The sequence below is a fragment of the Microtus oregoni genome, unplaced genomic scaffold (genome assembly GCF_018167655.1).
Source record: "Microtus oregoni isolate MIOR12 unplaced genomic scaffold, Mior012 000031F_ref0000149, whole genome shotgun sequence".
NCBI classification, from domain to species: domain Eukaryota; kingdom Metazoa; phylum Chordata; class Mammalia; order Rodentia; family Cricetidae; genus Microtus; species Microtus oregoni.
Window position 1 is genome coordinate 21,736,007 of NW_024543090.1, and position 19,838 is coordinate 21,755,844.

The 19,838-nt window shown below is 42.8% G+C and overlaps 1 protein-coding gene across 2 annotated transcripts in view; it reads left to right on the forward strand.

The window, feature by feature from the left end:
- Positions 1-19,838, forward strand: part of Ganc (glucosidase alpha, neutral C) — a 56,075-nt gene that overhangs the window by 8,959 nt on the left and 27,278 nt on the right. For both annotated transcript variants that reach the window (XM_041678791.1, XM_041678790.1), the window contains exons 4-12: positions 2,603-2,730; positions 5,828-6,010; positions 7,165-7,210; positions 11,577-11,643; positions 13,018-13,114; positions 14,386-14,566; positions 14,765-14,918; positions 16,912-17,147; positions 19,097-19,223. In XM_041678791.1, coding sequence (XP_041534725.1) covers positions 2,603-2,730; positions 5,828-6,010; positions 7,165-7,210; positions 11,577-11,643; positions 13,018-13,114; positions 14,386-14,566; positions 14,765-14,918; positions 16,912-17,147; positions 19,097-19,223 — 1,219 coding nt within the window. The remainder of the gene's footprint in view (positions 1-2,602; positions 2,731-5,827; positions 6,011-7,164; positions 7,211-11,576; positions 11,644-13,017; positions 13,115-14,385; positions 14,567-14,764; positions 14,919-16,911; positions 17,148-19,096; positions 19,224-19,838) is intronic.

Here is a 19,838-nt window from a genome sequence, read left to right on the forward strand (position 1 = left end):
AGACATGTTGAAGCAGACATGTGTGGGTTCAGCGGCATCTTGGCTGCAGTGTTCTCTGTGGCTGAGGCATAGCTTCCACAAAGCCTTTCCTGAATTGTTCAAGGCAGCTGGTGTGCCATGGCAACAGCTGCCAAAGGAAGAAATGTTCAACTTACACTTAGGGGCAGCTGAGCACAAGGGAGAGATTCGTTATCAGCCAAAGGCTCAAAACTGCATCACCCCCAACAGGTCGCATAGCTTATCTAAACAAAAAGACAAGAACACGAGAGGTTGCTTACAATAAGGGCCCATTGTTTACATTTTTCTGTTTTGTTCTGTTTACAGTCTTAACATTATTTGATGATATTTAACTCACAGGCAGAAAAGATTGGGAAGAATCTGATCCAGGGTCATCTGGGGAGAAAGAGCTTCCATTGATAGCATGCCTCCATCAGGTTAACCTGTGTTGTGGGGCATTTTCTTAATTATTGATGTAGGAGAACTCAGCTATCTGTGGGATATGGCATCCCTGGGCAAGTAGTCTTGAATTGTGTAAAGTAGATATCTGAGCAAGCCATGAAGAGCAAGGCAGTAAGCAGCACCCCTCCATGGTGTCTGCATCAGTTCCTGCCTCGAGTTCCTGCTCTGACCTTCATGGTAGACTGTAAGATATAATATAAAATAAACTCTTTTCTTATCAAGTTGCTCTTAGCAATAGTGTTTATCACAGCAAAAGATACTTATCCTCCTACCAATTCTTGAAGGCCCTCCTTAAGTCCCTTCCTCCAAGAGAGACTTCCCAGGCTTAAACCTTGCACACATTAGTACTCCCCTTACTATTTTGCCACTAATTCTGTATTTGTACTTTCATCTCAGCTTTATGTAAATTTTATGTAGGTATCATCTTCTCTAAATTGCAACCCCTCTAGGAGTGTAGTGGTCACAATATTACATATAAAATAAATGTTAGTTATTAAAAAGAACCACAAGACTGTATGTCTGGCTTGTGAGAAATAGATCATATGAGTTTCAGCTCTTTTTGTATTGGGGCATTGTCAAATGTTGGGATTCTAATGGCATATTCAAAACAACTCAAGTATGTGAAAAAGTGAGCATGTAAGCAGTCATTATAGTCAGTTCTATAGCAGTCCTGTATTAGAGTGGCTATGAATGCATCTACAGCCACAGCACCAGCTGGTAGCACTTCAGGACAGTATTACTGATAGTGGGCCCTGACTGCTCTCCTCTAGTCCCAGAGGCAAGGTGGTTCCAGTCACATGGCTTTTCAAATGCTGCTGTTGTTTTCAGTGCCGCCTGTCTTCTGCTTTCACAACCTCATGTCGTTTACACTACATTATGTGGCCTTTACGGCTGAGCCTACATCATAGCAGACATAATAACAGTGTAGGTACCCATGTGTAACCAAAGCTCAGCAGAAGAATTTACAGTAGACTAATGATGTGGAATTCCCCTCTGTATACTGTGAATATGGTTTTTTTTTTTTTTGTCACCATTGGTTATTAAAGAAGCTGTTTCAGCCAGTGGCTTTGTAGAGTAAAGCTAGGCAGGAAATTCGAACAGAGATATAGAGAGAAAGTAGGCAGAGTCGTTGAGACACCATGTAGCTGCTGAAGGAGACAGACACCAGATCCTCACCAGTAAGCCACACCCTCGTGCAAATACACAGATTAATAGAAGTGGGTTAATTTAAGATGTAAGAGTTAGTTAATAAGAAGACTGAGCTAATGGGCCAAACTGTGTTGTAATTAGTATACTTTCTGTGTGATTATTTGGGAAGCAAAAGAGCAGTCTCCGCCTACAGACTAGTATGATATACTTGGTTAAAAACTTGTCTCTAAGTCATCCTCTGATCTAGGTGCTTTGTTTTCTGACCCAAATCCAGCCATTTCTGTTCCTATGAGGTCTCTGCTCTTGTTTTTGTCTCTGAGTATTATTTTTCTGGTTTTCTGTCTTTGTAGTTTTGTGTTGTTTCCATCCCTCTTGAATATTTTTACCTAGGTTCCCTAGCCCTTTGAGAAAGTTCCCTAGAAGCCTATTATTTTTACTGGCTGTAAAATATCTGTTGATTTTAGTTCAGTGAGCCTCATTTTATCCATGCTGAAGAATTGTAAAGATGATTTCTCTCAATTCTTTTCCTGGGCCTGATTCTTCCTGTCTTTCATTCAGCTGGAGCCTGGCTACCCTGAATTTAACACCCAAACTCTTAACACTTCTGTGCCTGGTCATATGTCCCGATTTTGTCAAGTCTGGTTGCAGCTTATGCAATTATCTAGTTTAATTATTAGCAGAAACCCCTTTTATTCTGAAGATCCTAGTTTGGATAATCATGTTTACCTAGCCTCAGACACACAGAAGATGTTTCTTGTGCTATAGCCTTAACCAAGCAAGTACAGGCATAGATTTGGGATGTGGTTTTGGTTTGTTTTTTTTTGTTGTTGTTGTTGTTTTTGTTTGTTTGGGTTTTTTTTTTTGTTTTTGGCCAGCATTCTTCAATTTGTTTGGCCTATGATAATTTAAAGAAATGCTTTCCTAATTATTGTAATTTGACTATTAGAATAGATTATCACTGAGGTAACCGCTACTCTCACACCTCTACTCCCAGGTTCCTCTCCGGGTTGAAGTTTATGGTATAGAGAAAAATATTTTCAGACTTAAAATCAATGAAGAAACTCCACTGAAACCAAGGTATGAAGTCCCTGATGTCATCACCAGCAAACTAGGAACTGTAAGGTAAGCCGTGGGCAGGGTCTATTATGCACAACCTTGGCATGTTTTTTTAATCATAACTTGAATGCATCCCCTATTTTGTTTGTTCAGAGTTATAATCAGTTGGCTACAGGGTTAATATTTAATCATTTGGGGATACATTTATAAATTTTCTACATTACCTATTAGGTTTTTCTTTAGCTCCCATTCCAAAACTGTTTTGTACCTCCAAATGAGAAGAGACAGAAATTTGGGCCAGCTGTGTTTCTCACAACAAAAATATTTTATTAGGCAGAGTTTGGAACCAAGCAGAAGAAAAGCTATTTAATTTGCTCACTCGGATTAGCACCATGGCTCAAGAGATCTAATACACTTGCTAACTCTCACAGTGATTTATACAGCTAGACAGACTCACTTTTAATTAAGGGTGTTCTCAGAAGCCTAACGTATAATTTTACTTAAAGCCAGAAATAAATTAATGATTAGTATCTAGGTGAGAAAAATCTCTAGGGATTAAAGGATTTTTCAAGTACTCATAAAATTTCTATCAGTTCTCTGCAGACATTCAGGTAAAACATCAGTTGCGTTGCCTGGTAATTCCTGTTGCTTTGTCACTGAAAGAATATAAGGTTAAGACAGATGCTTTAATTTCCTCCATATCCTACCACAGTTTTATGTAGATTATTTTCCATTGAAACACATGGTCCATAGATACTAAAGATTACATAAACACTGTGTGATAAGTATCGCTGTTAGTTCTGCTTCGGTTCCAACTACTTTCTGGGGGACCTTTAGCTACCAAAATAACAAAAACACTGAAAGCAGCCTTTGCCCTTTCCCAGACCCCTTTCTAGCTAGAGTTTCTGATGTGATTCACTTTCTGCCAATCATGTGTACTTAACAAAAATATTCAGTACTCTTGTGCTTATCTAGATCTGGCAACTGTAGACTGGTTATAAGGCCACTAATAGGGCCACAGGTCCCTAATCTTCATATTACAGCTAAGATGGCATGATCCTGGAGCTAAGCAGTAGCCACGTGACTTCTGATTTCTCTGCTTCCTGATTGTAGTGGAAATATAAGATCACTGACTGTCTAGTTATCCAGTTTTATGCTTAGAGCCTTTACCGGAGAGCTAACCCATTGTCTAAACCCTCCTAATGATATAATAGACAACCAGTTCTCTTTGGTAAATTACGTTGTTTTTACTTAAAATAACCAGGACTGTTTCTGTTATTGACGGTCAAGTCCTGGTTGACACGGTGTTGATATGAGATTAACTAGCTGACATAGTTGGCAGTGAAGGGTACCATTGAAGGATAGAATACCAGTGCTGGGAGCAGAATTATGTCTCCCTGTCCCCCAAATTTATATGCTGAAGGCCTCATCCCCAGAACCTCAGAACACAACTGCCTTTCGAGATGTGTTAAAGTGATAGTTAAAACAGGAACTCGGTAGTGGTGCCCTAATACATCCCGACTGCTCTCCCTGTAAACTCAGAAAACTCGGGTGACGCATACACAAGGATATTCAGTGACAAGGCAGCCATCTGCAGGCCATGGAGCGAGGCCTTACAACAAGCCAACCTGCTAACACCTCGGTTAGAGTTTCAGAGCTGTGAGAAAACGGGCTGCTAGCTAAACAACCCAGCCTGTGGTAATTTGTCATGATAACCCAGCAGCCTGACACAAGAGGACTAAACCACAGCATTCTGTGCTCTTGCTAAGTTTCTGGTGATAGTCAGCTGTACTGAGGGGCTTACTGAGAGCAAACCACGTGGTGGGAATATAGCACATTGTGACTGCCACTCAGAGTTCAAACCTCTGAGAAGACCTGGCTGACATCAGCCTCTCTGAAGCATTTGATGACATAAAACAACCACCTCAAGGTTTTAAATTCTGAACTCACAGCACTGTTAGAAAACCACTTCATTTCTATGACAATCTCATGTCCTATCTGGCTACAGAGTCTCTACAGCTACAGATACAGACTCAGAGTTTTATATCACAGGTTGCTGAATTAAATCATAAGCTGAGTCCATAGCCTACTCAGATCTGTGATTTAGGGCATCAACTGCAGAAATTATGAATGCCAGCATTTGAGATTTGGATAAATATAAATTCCCAAATTCCAAGCTCCAAGGAGCCTTCCATTCCAGCAGAAACCCCTCTTCCTGCTCCTTCGGTGAATGTTTCTTATATACACTCACACTACACATGTGTGGTTGCCTGAAGAGGGCAGGAAACAGCATCGGATCCCCTGGAGCTGGAATTACAGGCAGTTGTGATCTGCCAGATGTGAGTCCTCCCCAATAGCAGCTATCACTCTTGGCTGCTGAGCCATCTCTCTGTCGCCTTCCTATTCCTTCTGATAAATTGTCCCTGTCATGCCTGAGCACAACGAATAGACCTCGGCTGAGAATGACTTTGCAAAAGGATTTCTGTGTTCCTTATGCCTCACACCTTTACCAGCCTTCACTGCCTCCAAACCAGAGAGCCTATTACAGCCAGGCTCATGAGGGGAAGAATCACCTGCCTGGAGAAGTATTAAGATTGTCATAGTGCCAGTGCAATGGCTCAGCAGAAACAGGTGCTGCCTCTAAGTCAGATGACCTGAGTTTGGGCCTTAACCCCTGTAAGCTGTCCTCCCACTCCGTGTTTGCACACCCCTACACATACACAAAGGCACACAAAATAAAATTTTAATATCTAAGTTAAAAATTAAAAATAAATAAGAATATTTAGATTCTGTGTGCCCAAGTGTCACTAGACTTTATAGACAGAAATGGTAATGGTGATGAAGATCTGGTTGCATTTCCAACCTGTACCAATTACTTTGAATGTATGATTTCACTTAATTTTTTCCAAAATTTCTACTAGTTTTTAATTTTATATATATTTCATAGACAAAGAATTAGTCATAGGAGGTTGAAGTATATGTATGGTAGAGTTATGTTCTGTCCAAGCTCTTTCCTTTCCTCTCCACAATGGCTCCTACTGTAGACATACCTATTCCCTGTCATAGGAAGACTCATTCGGTGACCAACACTCCGAATTGCAAATCACGTCGACTCATGTAAACCTGTAGCAATTTATTTTTCTCTTCCTGCTCCATTGTCCAGGCTGGTCTCATGCTCAGGGGATGCTGGCAGCCTGATACTGACAGACGGAAAAGGCGACCTGAAGTGTCATATCTCAGCAAACCCATTCAAGATAGACTTGGTGTCTGAGGATGAGACTGTGCTCAGCATCAACTCCCTGGGCCAGTTATACTTTGAGCACCTACAAAATCCTCACAAGCAAAGGTATTTATATGAACATTACTTGACCCTTAAAGACCTACCTTAATAAAACTGTCTGTAAATACCAGCTACCTCGAACTCAGGTCCTCCTGCCTTATTGGCTGAGCTTTCTCCCCTCTCCCCCACAAAAAAAAAAATAAGATTTTAAAGGTAGCTGAAGAGCTTGTGTAATAAATTGTTTGTTATTGTTAGTGTTTCTCAGTTTAAAAAAAAAAAAACGTTGAAGAAAAAAGACAGTTGGTAGTTTGAGTAAGATGTCTCCATAGCCTCTGGCTTGAATACTTGGTCCCCAGTTGGTGGTGCTGTTTGAGGAGTCTTAGGTATAGTCTTGTTGAAGTATGTCACTGGAACCAGGCTTTAAGAGTGAAAAGACACACACCACCCCAGTTCACTTTCTGCTTACTGCTTGTGATTCAAGATGCAACTGCAGCTCCTGCTCCAGTTGTCAGGTCTGTTGCCTACGACCTCCACGCCAACATCATGGACCCCTCAGGAATCCTGCACCCAAATAAGCGTCTCTTTCTGTTGCCTGGGTCACCGTGTTTCATCACAGCAACAGAGAATAACTGATAGAATATTTATATGATAATGACAGAGTAGTCAGAATTTTAAGTATTTTTATTTTCCCTTCTTTTCATTACTTTTTAATTTTTCCACAGTGGGGATATACTAATTTTATGATAAATAGTAAGATTTTCCAGTGCTAACATTTCAAAATAAAAATAAGTTACAACTTAAAAAAATCATCATGTAGAAATAGATAATGCGAAGTGTTTCTGTAGGCCACATCACTTATTCTGATGATACAAGCAGCAAGTGTAGACTGGGAGACCTTAAAACAACACTTGGTGAAAATGGGAGAATCCTCTCTTCCAGACCGTACCAGTCTTGGCAGCAAGCACATTTCCTATCCCTCCTACCCCCACTGACCTTGAAGTTGCTATGCAGGCAACGATGACTGAACTCCTAATACCCTGCCTTAGCCCTCTAAATCCTTAGAGTAGTTATGTGATGCCATGCCTGGCCTATAATGATGTCATATTTAATAAATGAAAGGATAGAATTGATGAAGACTTGGAAATGAGAGATTTTGTTATTGCATTAAATCCTGCCAGTCTTCCTGTTGCCTGAAACAACTTTATCTGTGTTTAAAACAGAGCTACCAAAGGGAACCAGGAGAGTGTGCCAGCTGACTCCTCTCAGGTAATTGAGATCTAGCAATTTACCCTTGATTTTCTTTAACACTCCTGTAAGCATGTAGTGGATTCTGCTCCCCTCCTCTCTGGAAGGATGCTTGGTAAGTGTGCTGCTGTATATAAAGGGGATTTCTTGTCTTTGTTTGTTTGCTCACCTTAGCACCTTAGTCTTCTTAGTGTGTGTGTGTGCATGACAAAAGTGGAAGCCAGAAATCAGTGTCTTTCTCAAGTATTCTCTATTTACCTTTTGTTACATTTCATTTCCGTGTGTATGTGTGTGTATGTGCATGTGTGTGTGCATGTGCAGTGTATATGATGTGTACTGTATCCATATATTTCTTTTGTTGGCAGGAAGGAACACAAAGGGAAAGGAGACGGGTAAATGCTAAAGAGCTAGGCAAGGCTGTTCTATGGAGAGACTAGCAATGCTCTTTTTCTTAATAAAATCTGTTGAAGACTGCCGCCTACAGGGCAGACACTGTTGAAGAAATTGGTAGTTCATCATTAAACTGACTTAAGGTTCTTGTCCCTCAGAGTGTACCTCTTGTAAGCAGACCTTTTTCAGTTGACCTATGTAGATGGACGTTTCTTTCCTGCCCACCAGTTCCCACATAACCAATATGGAGACTTAATATTAATTATAAATGTTTAGCCGATAGCTCAGGCTTATTACTAACTAGCCCTTACAATTTAAACTAACCCATTTCTATTACTCTACATTCTGCCACGTGGTGTTGTCTCTTTCATCTTACACCTCCTGTTTCCTCTCCATGTCTTGTTGGCGACACCTCAAACTCTGGCCTCCTTCTTCCCAGCTTTCTCTCTGCCCCAAAAATCCTGCCTAGCCATCGGCCAATCAAGTTTTTTATGAACAATAAGATACATATTTACAGTGTACAAAGATTATTCCACAGCAACCCTAAGAACAAAGAAGGTTTTAAACATAGGGATAAGTGGTCTCACTTCTATTTTTAAAAGATTATTTTGGCTGAGTTATGAAGAATAGACAACTAGAAGTCTTTTGTATTTGTGCATGTGGGTGTGGTATGCGCACGTCTGTGCACATGTGTACATGCATGCATATGTGAAGGCCAGAAGTTGTCATTTTCAATTACTCTCCACCTCGTGTGGCAGTCTCTCACCTGCTGGGGTTTGTATGTTCCAGTGTAGGGGCATGTGGACTAGAAAGATTAGGTCGGAGGAACAGAGATATGAAAGAAACACTGAGACATAGGATAGTAATGTGAGGGCAACTCAGTGAATACTGAATCTGCCTGCATTTATTTTCCGTATATACCCCAATCCAAAAAGGGGGAAGAAGGCAAAAGACTGCTTTAACATGACACAAAGGACAACCACAACAGTTACTTGTTTCAGTTCTTGAGACATCAAGGCACTATTTCATGAGTTAAGAATTCTGATGTTTTGGGCAGGATATGCAGCAAATATACCTTAGACAAAGTATCCTGTAGGCAGTCACTCCCTTGGTCAAACCTCCTGTTTTAAAATGAAGGGGCAGGAATAGGCTTAAATTCTCTGACCTTTGGTCAGGGTGGAACAGACCCACCTCTGTGAGCCGTCTTAATGTCCAGAACACCAAGTAACCACACCCTAGGTCAGGATATCTTGTTTGTAGCCACACTTGTTGTCAACAACTTTGAAAGAGTAAAAAACAAGCTCAAACTCTCTGACCTTTAGTCAAGGTGGAACTGGACTCACGTCTGTGGGCGCCCACACTAACCTGAACTCAAAATTTAACTAATTTAGCTAGTGTGTCAGGCTTTCTTTTAGACCACCGACCAGCTCTCAAATCAAGGCACAGAGACTTAGTTTTGAGTGCTCGCCTTATCTTGGCTCTTATTTCTTGCTAGCTCTTTTAACTTAAATTATCCTGTTTCTCTTCATCTATGTTTTGCCTTGGGGCTTTTTCCCTTTCCTTCTGGATATCTTACTTTCACTGTTTCTGATGTCTGGCTGGCTGGCGAGTTCCTGCCTTCTGGCTGCGGACATGTTCCTCTCTTTCTCCCTTGTTCTCCTTCTTCTCTTGAGCCTAAATTTCTCCTACTTATTCTCTTTCTACCCACCAGCCCGCCTATCCTTCTCCTGCCTAGCTGTTGGTTGTTCAGCCTTTTATTAGACCAATCAGGTGTCTTAGGCAGGCAAGGGGAAACAAACAAAGCACGCCTTTACATAATTAAACAAATGCAGCAGAAACAAATGTAGCACATCTTCACATCGTTAAAAAGGCAGCAGAAACAAAGTAACACACCTTCACATAGTTAAAGTCATATTCCACAGCATAAACAAATGTAACATGTCTATGCCTAGTTGAAATATTCCACAGCAAGCTCCTCTTCTAGTCAGCTTGTCTGGGGATCACGTGTCTGTCTCCCTAGTGCAGTGCACTGTGTCTATCCAACATTTACAGGGATGCTGAGGATTGAACACAAGTCTCCACACATTTAACAGCAAGTGCTTTACCACTGAACTGTCTCCCCAGGATTCTGTAGCCCATGCTGGTCTGAAATACATTATGTAACCCAGACTGGCCTCCAACTCACAGCTATCCTCCTGCCTCAACCTCCTGAGTGCGGAGGTTCTGTGTGTGTGTACCAGCATACCTGACTGTTTGCAATGATGAAAGTATTTCTGGTGCCCTAAGGACAAAGTTTTTTTTTCCCCTTTGGTTTTTCGAGATAGGGTTTCTCTGTAGCGTTGGAGCCTGTCCTGGAACTAGCTCTTGTAGACCAGGGTGGCCTTGAACTCACAGAGATCTGCCTGCCTCTGCCTCTGCCTCTGCCTCCCAAGTGCTGGGATTAAAGGCACACACCACCGCCTGGCAGTTTTCTTTTTCTTAAGACTCATCTGTATTGATGAAGATGAGAAAACTCTGTTTCAGAGCAGGGTGAGCGCATGACTATGGACTGCATTGTGATGATGTGTCACGTCCACTGGGAGATAGCTGATCAGATAGCTTGAGTCGCAGTTTTAAGTTACTGATCCTGTCACATATGTTACTAACCATCGCTATAGGAAAGTTTTCACTGTTTGAGGGAGTTTCCAGACTGTAATGCTTATGCTGGGCCCCAAGGTAGCACAGTCATCACTTCAGGCCTGCAGATGTGGCTTCAAAGAAGCACAGGCTCGCTTTACAGAAGCTTTGATGATGAAGAAGGAAGCTAGAAATGGACAGTTCACTTTTAAGGAAAATTTCTTTTTTTTTTTTTTTTTTTTTTTTGGTTTTTCGAGACAGGGTTTCTTTGTGGCTTTGGAGTCTGTCCTGGAACTAGCTCTGTAGAACAGCTGGTCTCGAACTCACAGAGATCCGCCTGCCTCTGCCTCCCGAGTGCTGGGATTAAAGGCGTGCGCCACCATCGCCCAGCTTAAGCAAAATTTCTTTCACACAGTTTATATTTTCCTCTTTCTTATGTAAAATGGAGAAAGTTGTAGCTGTAGAAAGAGGCAAGCCCTGAGAAATCACTGCCTTCCCATATATCTGACATCTCAAACAAGCATGGACGTACATGTGATTGCAGAGGGGAAACTCAGTAAAAACAAGTGTCTGCTTCTGGCCTATCAAAACGCACTGACGCACTGACGTTGGGCCAGGAAGATGGCTCAGGAGTGCTGCCAACATTATGGCCTAAGTTCGACCCTCAGAACCCACATGGGAAAAGGAGAGCTAATTCCTTGGGTTGTCCTTTGACCTCTACATGCACGGTGGCTTATTCACCCTCTGACACATGAACAATGAATACATATGTGTGAAAAAAAGTTAGAACTGACTATTTTACCTCATGTTTTCACATGAACACTTTTCCTTCTAGGCAGCTAGTGGTGGTGCACGCCTTTAATTCCAACACTCGGGAGGCAGAAGCAGGCGGATCTCTGTAGTCTGAGGTCAGCCTAGTGTTCAGAGTGAGTTCTAGGACAGACAGGACTACACAGAGAAACCCTGTCTTGAAAAATCAAACATTTTTTCCTTTTATTTCTTTTATATGCAAAAGCTACAATTTCAAAATACCATTTTATTTTAGTTCATATAAAGATATTTGTGACAAATGATGAGGCAGTTCCTCAAAAAATTAAATAGAGAATTGCAGTAAGACCCAGTAGCCCTGCTTCTTGTATGGACACATGCATGTGTGGAGCAAGCGTGCAGGCCTTGTACTTCTTGCCTTCCACCCTTACATGGGTACCAGGGGTTGAACTTGGATCGTCAAGCTTGCATTATTAGAAGGCAAGGGTCTATACCTGCTGAGTCATCTTGCTAGTGCCTCAGTCTTCTCAATAATCCAAATAAGATATACTGTTATGGTAACCACATTTGTTGCAATTTATAAGCTCATTTTGATCTTCTTTTTATGAATTAGGAAAATCAGGAAGACCTAGGCCTGTGGGAAGAGACATTTGGAAAATTTGTGGATGTCAAAGCTAATGGTAAATTGTCAAAGTTAAGGATATAATATTAAAATAGATCATTTCAAAATATCTAAATATTTATGTCTAAAAGTCATTTGATGGTGGGAGTTACAGATCGTGATAGAATTGCCTGGCTAATGTAGGGGGTACACTGGGTTCAATCCCCAGTGCCATAAACAAACAAACAAATTGTTGACAGAGGTTTCTGCCCTGCCTAGTCCTGCAGAAACGCACAGAGGCCTACATTAATTATAAACTGGTTGGTCTATTAGCTCAGGCTTCTTATTAATTAACTCTTATATCTTACATTAACCCATAATTCTTGTCTGTATTAGCCACGCAGCTTGGTACCTTTTACAGTGAGGCATTTTCATCTTGTGTCCTTTGCATCTGGGTGATGACTGCAGACTGAGCCTTTCCTCTTCCCAGAATTCTCCTATTCTGGTCGCCCCACCTATACTTCCTGTCTGGCTGCTGGCCAATCAGCATTTTATTAAACTAATATAAGTGACAAATCTTTACAAGGTACATGACCATTGTCCCACAGCAACAAATGAATAAATTCCTTAAGCTTTGGATTTAAAAAAAGTAACTTCTGTAAAGTGCACAGAAATCTCTGGGTTGGATTTCCTATTCTTCAATAATGCAGTGCAAAGAGAAGTAATTGTGTACACCTTATGGAGGAATGAGAGCGATAATGGACCATGTGCAGCTTATGTTAGGAAAGGGTCTGGGCCAGCATACTGCTTGTGTTCTGAGTAAACCAGACAACTGGAAGTGCCACATATTTTCATGAGACCCAAGTGATGAGAACCCAAGTTATACAGCTCATCTGCCCTAACATTTTTAACTAGTAATTCTCAATGCTCTTCGTCACTGTCACAGGTGTTGCATGCCTATCTATGGCATTTCTCACCAGGCTTATCAATATGGTTCAGGGCATGGGCTCACATATCACAGTCATGGGAAGTCATATCCTGAGGATCCAGGAAAGCCTTCTTGCTGTTCTTAGGTAGTTCTTAGGGAGCCACAGGCAGGCTAACAGGAAGATCATCAGTCAGAAGAGAAGCACAAACTCTCTCAGCAGCGATTGAACATGCTCAGTATGGGGCGGGGGGGGGGGGGGAGCTGTAGCACACAGCTCAGACAACATAACTAGTAAGTGACAGAGCTTTGCATTCATACACATTATGTGTAACACCCAGTTTCACATACACATCCATTGCATCCACCAGTGCCCAGACATCACAGCGTCTTACAGTCAATGCACAGCATTGATTGGTAGGGGCAAGTTCAGACCTCTCTACTCCCAGCCAAGTTGTTAGCTATTAGCTAAATCTTTTAAATTGGTCCATTTGAGAAACAACTCAGCCATGAGCCTGGTCTCTACAGGTCCTTCCTCTGTCGGTTTGGATTTCTCCTTCCATGGATTTGAACATCTCTATGGTATCCCTCAACATGCAGAGTCACACCAACTTAAAAATACTGGGTAAGTAGCAGCAAAATTTCTTAAGTGGGCTCTGCCTTGATATCACTTATGGAGTTAAGAAACCTTCCTAGTAGTTTTTCAGGTTCTGAACTGTATCGGAGATTTGAAAGCTAGGTAAGAACACGCAAGCGAGGTTCTGTACATTTATTCTCTCTGCTCTTGACTGTGAACGCTGCAGTAATGGACTGCAGTCTGGAACTGTAAGCCAAAGAAGCCCTTGCTCCCTAGGTTGCTTTTTGTGAGAGTATCTGTCACAGCGACAGAAATGAAACTAGGACAGGACATAAAAGTGGAAAGAACCAGTGCCACAAGCTGGCTTCTGAGTTCCACACACACACACACACACACTCACACACTCACACACACACACACACACACACACACACACTCACACACTCACACTCACACACACACACACTTACACACACACAAACACACACACACACACACACACTCACACTAATTAAAAGGCTGCAATAGTGAGCCCAAAAATACAGAAATAAAAATGAGTAATTGGGATTAAAGGGGAGGAGGTTTGCTTTTACAGTGAAGGATCTGTTTTTGTGGAACCCTGGGAAAATACCAAAAAGAAAATACTGATCTGGAAAAGGACCTTCACTCTAAAGAGGACAATGAGCAAGAGAACGTGGCGTCTCCAGGACCTGTGATTCCCTTGGAGAGACCATTCCAGGCTGACACTACTGACAAATGGATCCCAGGGCATCTGCCTAAAAGGAGACAAGACCAAAAAGAAACAGAGGCTGTTTATTTAGTAGGTAGGCAGAGTGACTAGTCTGGCCCTCCAGCTCCGAGCTCCCCATCTCAGTCTTGTTCCAGATCTGGGGGTATGTTAGGATGCGCTTCTTTTCCTTAGCTGCAAAGAAGTCTTCACACAGCCCATTAGCAGAGGGATTCAGTGTGGCCACTCTTCCTGAGGATTCACAGGGGACCTCAGTAAAGGTATCTAGGATCTAAGCCTGAGATTCCCAGGGAGCCAGCAGAGACAAAGGGGGAGCTCATCCACCAGATTAGGCCAGGAAACCTTTAGACAAGTGATAAGTGATGACTCATTGGAGGGGAGTGGCTCTATATAGGGTCTTGTTACATGCCCAGGCTGGCCCCTAACTCACAGTTCTCCTGTGCTAGGACTGTAAGTGTGTGCCTTCACGCCTGGAAGGAGGTGAACAGTCTGTTCACAGGAGACAATGAAGCTGTCCTAGTCATTAGCAATCCACTTGTGTATTTGGTGATGAACCTCCTTTGTGTTTCAGGGATGGAGATGCATACCGTCTTTATAACCTAGATGTCTATGGATATCAAATACATGACAAAGTGGGCATTTACGGTTCAGTGCCTTATCTCCTGGCCCACAAACAGGGCAGGACTGTAGCCGTTTTCTGGCTGAATGCCTCAGAAACACTAGTGGAGATCAACACGGAGCCAGCAGTTGAGGTGAGCCATCGACTGTGGCTGCAGGCCATGGTTAGTCAGAGCCCTTTTCTTTAACAGCAGCATGTTTTTGTGACCAAGAGCTTTACAGTATAATTGACAAATGTCAGTAGGAGCTATCAAATGTAGACAGACTCACTTAGAACAGAGGCCTATAGTTTACAGTGAAATTTCTCAGATTTCCATTGCATCCTTTCCCAGTACGTCCTGACCCAGATGGGCCCAGCAGCTGCCAAACAAAAGGTCAGGTGTCGGACGGATGTGCACTGGATGTCGGAGAGTGGAATCATTGATGTTTTTCTGCTGACAGGGCCTACACCTTCTGACATCTTCAAGCAGTACTCATCCCTCACAGGTACTTGCATGGAGATTGCTGGGTCCTCACTCCATTATGTTTTGTCTATCCTGTGTACATCACTGCAAATTAATCTTTGTTCTACACTACATGTAAATCACAAACAACGTCCCTACGCATTTTAAGTAGTAAGCACTTTTCTTCCTGCCATCATTACATCCAGACAAGCTAAACATGACACTGGACTGCCCACTCTCTAATCCCTAACACTTCATATGCCTGCTTGGAGCCTTTAGTCTCTGGGAACAATCTTCTTGTAGCTAAGGAGTATTCCACCCTGAACTTTTAAATGTGTTCTTCTCTGTTAATTGAGTCAGCTAGACAGGAAGTTCCTTTCCTCAGAACTCAAAGGCATTTCTCTCTGTCCCCTGTCTTCTCACTCCAAAACCATTCATTGTGTTCCTTCCCACATGATCTGACTTTTCTCACTGAGCCACCTTCCTCATCACTAATACTGTGAATGTTTACAGTGAATTCCCTAGATGCATTCCTTTCAAATGGTCTCTGTACTGAGGGTGAGACGTGGGCACCTTCAGTCTTAGTGTCCGCCAGTCCTGGGGAAGTCTGCTGTTCCTTTCATAGTTTTCACATCTGTGTTCTCCTTTTTTTTTTTTTTTTTTTTTTTTGCCTCTTCTCTGAGAAATTTTCTCCATGTTTCTAATGTTGAGGGTATTCCTATCTCTGATCCTGCCTGTGTGCTCATTGTTCCATGATGCCCTAGTCTACTTTGTGAGTCTTTTGTCTTTTTTCATCCTTAGAGATACTGATGAAGATGGGTTTTTTAAAGATTTTATTTTTATTTTAAAACTATGTATGTATGTGTTGAGATAAAGTGCCTACAGGACCTAGAAGAAGGTGTCTGAGCCCTGGAGCTGGAGTTACACATGATTATATGGCTCTCCATGGAAGCCCTTGGTGGCTAGATGAGTCTGGTACCCTAGCACTTGAGGAGCATGTGGGGGTCCCTGTCTGAGGTTTCTAGAGCAGGGAGGTGCTACTATCTGCCTTTGAGCCTTCCTCACACATTCTACATAGCTCAATAGACACCACCTCCCCCTTACTGCCCACGCTCCAGATCTGTGTTGAACAACTGCCCTTTGGTTTGCTCTTTTGTTTCAAAGCTGCTTTTTTGTGGTAATTTTCATGAGTCAGTTCTCTCCTTCCACATTGCGGGACCTAGGGACTGAACTCAGGTCATCGGGCTTGGTGGCAAGAACCTTTACCCACTGAGCCATCTCACTGCCCTCATTTCTTTTAAGACAGGGTCTCATGTATCTCAAGATGGTCTTGAAGTTTCCATGTAGCCAAGGGTGACTTTGAACTTCTGATTCTTCTGTCTCGACCTCTCCCAAGTACTAGGATTATAGGCATGCATTGTAGAGTGCTGGGAATTTTGAACCCAGAGTTTTGTGGACACTAGGCAAGTACTCTACCACCTGAGCTGTATCCACAGCCCCCACGTTGCCATTTTTTATGTCTTATTGTAAAAGAAATTATGAATAGAATTCTGATCTTGAGGTACAGGTCTCTTTATAAACTGATCTTTCCAGTTCCATCTCCTCTCAGTCTCACACTGTGACCCTCAGTATTTTTTTCTCTAGGACTACATGTACTACTTTGCCTGTGCCTCTATTCTCTGTTCCTATGAGCTCTACCTAGTCTCCCTGCCTGGCATCCTTATACTTATTCAAGGCTTCCCCCCTTCTCACCTGCCTTGGGAAAGCTCTAAAGACCCCACCTTACTCTATAAACAGAATGAATGTGTTCCCACAGCGCTAGACTGATACCATTAGCATAGCAGCTGTTTCAGCGCAGGGTTTATTTAAAGGTCTGCCCCATCACCCTAACTGCCAGTTTCTTCAAGGCAGGGTCTAGTTTTTCTTTTCCTGGTTTGTCTATGCATGTCAAGCTCGGTGTTTAATCCCCTGTAGAGAATGGGGAGATGTTCACTGGTTGAATAACATCAGTGGCCTCCATTGTCATCTTTTTTTAGGCACACAAGCCATGCCCCCTCTTTTTTCCCTGGGGTACCACCAGTGCCGCTGGAACTATGAAGATGAGCAGGATGTGAAGGAAGTGGATGCAGGTTTTGATGAGCATGACATTCCATATGATGTCATGTGGCTGGACATAGAGCACACTGAGGACAAGAAATACTTCACCTGGGACAAGAAGAGATTCGCAAACCCCAAAAGGATGCAAGAGCTACTCAGGAGCAAAAGACGCAAGGTGAAGCCAGCCTGGCGTTGAAAGCTTTCTAATCCCAACATTAAATTTGTCTTGGCACATCAGCAGAGGAAGAAAACCATTGTGAACGTAGTGCTTTCCAGTATAATAGTAGCTGTGAGGACAGAAGACAGGGGTGAAAATGCGGTGACGCCATCCACCTCTGCACAGTTGTTTAAGCCCCCAAACAATGAAGGGGCCTGAGCCTTTCAGTCTGTTAGTGGCAGTTACCCTGCTGTGATGGCACCCTGCTCCCCTAAAAGGTCCCATTGTCAGAATTGGTGGTACTACACAGACACCAAAAGCAGAAAAGCATCTCGTATCATGAGGCCTTCTGGAGAGAGCCGGGCTCTCTCCTGACTACTTTGAAAATGACTTGAGAAAGCTGGGAAAGGGGCCCAGCTTGGAGTCCCTGGTGGCTGACAGGTGGTATGGGGACGAGTTCTTCCATGTGGGCTGGGTTGTCTAAACTTCCTGCCTCTGGCCATCAGAGCTTGTTTTGTCAGGATGACTGCTAGTGGGCAGGAGGGAAAGAGGACGTGGTAGGGCTTGAAAGGCTTAACAACAGAGGGTCAGACATGGAGTCCTGGGGACCAGGATGGCTCAGCAGGTAAAGGTGCTTGCCCCACATCTGACAACCTGAGTTTGGTCCTAGGAGCCCATGTGGTAGAAGGATGAAACCAACTCATGCAGCTTGTCCTCTGACCTCCACATGCACACCTGGCAAACATACATCTCCCCTTGCTCCACACACAAGTTGATAAGTGTAATTTTTAAAAAATGTAACCAGATTCTTATTTTTTTTATATACATGCTTCCCTGACAGACTCTTTCTGTAAATTTGGTCAAGGAAAGAACTGAAATTTAAAGGGGGAAGGAGAAAAGCCACAGAAAAGTACATAATTCCTAATGTACCTCTTTTCTCTTCTAGAGGGTTAGGGCGAAGGAAGGGTAGCAGTAATGAACTCACAGAAATCTGCCTGCATCTACCTCCCGAGTGCTAGGATTGAAGGCATGGACCACCATGCTCAGCCCTAACCCCCTAATTTCTTAATTAATTAATAACTATAATTTGTCAAGCATTTAATCGTGGGCTAGACATTATGATAAAGCATATTATTCCTCCAGCTACAAAACTCTCAAGTTGGCCTTATTACCATTTTTCAGATGAAGAAGGGGTAGCTTGCAGTGGTTGGTAGTTTGCACTGAGGATTGAAGACCTGAAATCTTAAAGATGTGGATGGGGGCTGAGATGGCTCAGTGGATCAAGGTACTTTGCCACCAAGTCTGAGAAACTGAGTTCAAGCCCCAGAACACATGTGGTGGCAGGAGAAAAACTACTTCTTATAGACCAATGAACAGACACACACAAAATACACAAATAAATGCAAAATAATAGTAAAGATGATAAGCCATGATAGTTAGAAAAGAGGATTTACCTGGGTTTGGTAACATTTTTTTTAAATATTTATTTATTTATTTAGTATACAATATTCTGTCTGTGTGTATGACTGCAAGCCAGAAGAGGGCACCAGACCTCATTACAGATGGTTATGAGCCACCATGTGGTTGCTGGGAATTGAACTCACGACCTTTGGAAGAGCAGGCAATGCTCTTAACCTCTGAGCCATCTCTCCAGCCCTGGTAACATTTTTTTTGTTTGTTTTTCGAGACAAAGTTTCTGTGTGTAGCCCTGGCTGTCCTGGAACTGACTTTGTAGACCAGGCTGAACTTGAACTCACAGAGGTCCACCTGCCTCTGCCTCCCAAGTGCTGGCATTAAAGGCTTGCACCACCCATGCCTGGCTGATAACAAGTGAAAGGTCATAGGGATTTAGTAATGTCCAAACTTTTCCATGAGTAAAACTCGACCCCTCAAAACTATGGTGGGAACACCTGAATGAACACAAGCCTCATAAAGCTGACATGCTCTCTAAATCTCTGTCCTGACAGCTTGTGGTTATCAGTGACCCCCACATCAAGGTGGATCCTGACTACTCAGTATATGCTAAAGCCAAGGAACAGGGCTTCTTTGTGAAGAACCCAGAAGGTGGCGACTTCGAAGGCATATGTTGGCCTGGTATGGTATCACTTGCTTCCACTTGTGCTGTCCCAGTTAATAAAACATCTATGGCCAGCATTCTCGTTCCTCATGGGCATGTCTTTCCCTTCCAGCCACATTCTCAGCACCTTTAAGGGAGATAGGCCATTGCCTTTCATAACACCTGGTGCAGAGAACTGAGTACATTTGTCAAGTCAGTAATCAGATGAATGAGTGAGAATGGGCAAACAGGCTAATCTCCACAGCTGCTACATCTCTAAACAGACAGACATAGGGAGTAAGGAGTGAGGACAGCCTGGGGTGGGAGGTGGGGCTAAAGTGTGGTCAGGCTCTCCCTTGTAATTGCTCTTTGTCCTTTTAGCTCGCAGTTTTGACTTTCAGTCTTTCCTGAGAGACCTCAGCTGCCTGTGGAACTCTAGATGCAAAAGTCGTTAGTCTAAAGCCTTGTTAGAAATTCTCCAAAGACCAAAAGAAATCACCACGGTGTCATAAATCCAAGTGCTGTGGAGAAGCCCCTATCTCCCTTTTCTCCCTTGAGCCATTGGAACAAGTCCATGTTCTCTTTAAAAACAGAGTTCACTGCAGAGTAGTGGATGTCCTACCTGGCTTTTTCAGCCATTAGTGAAGGACGAA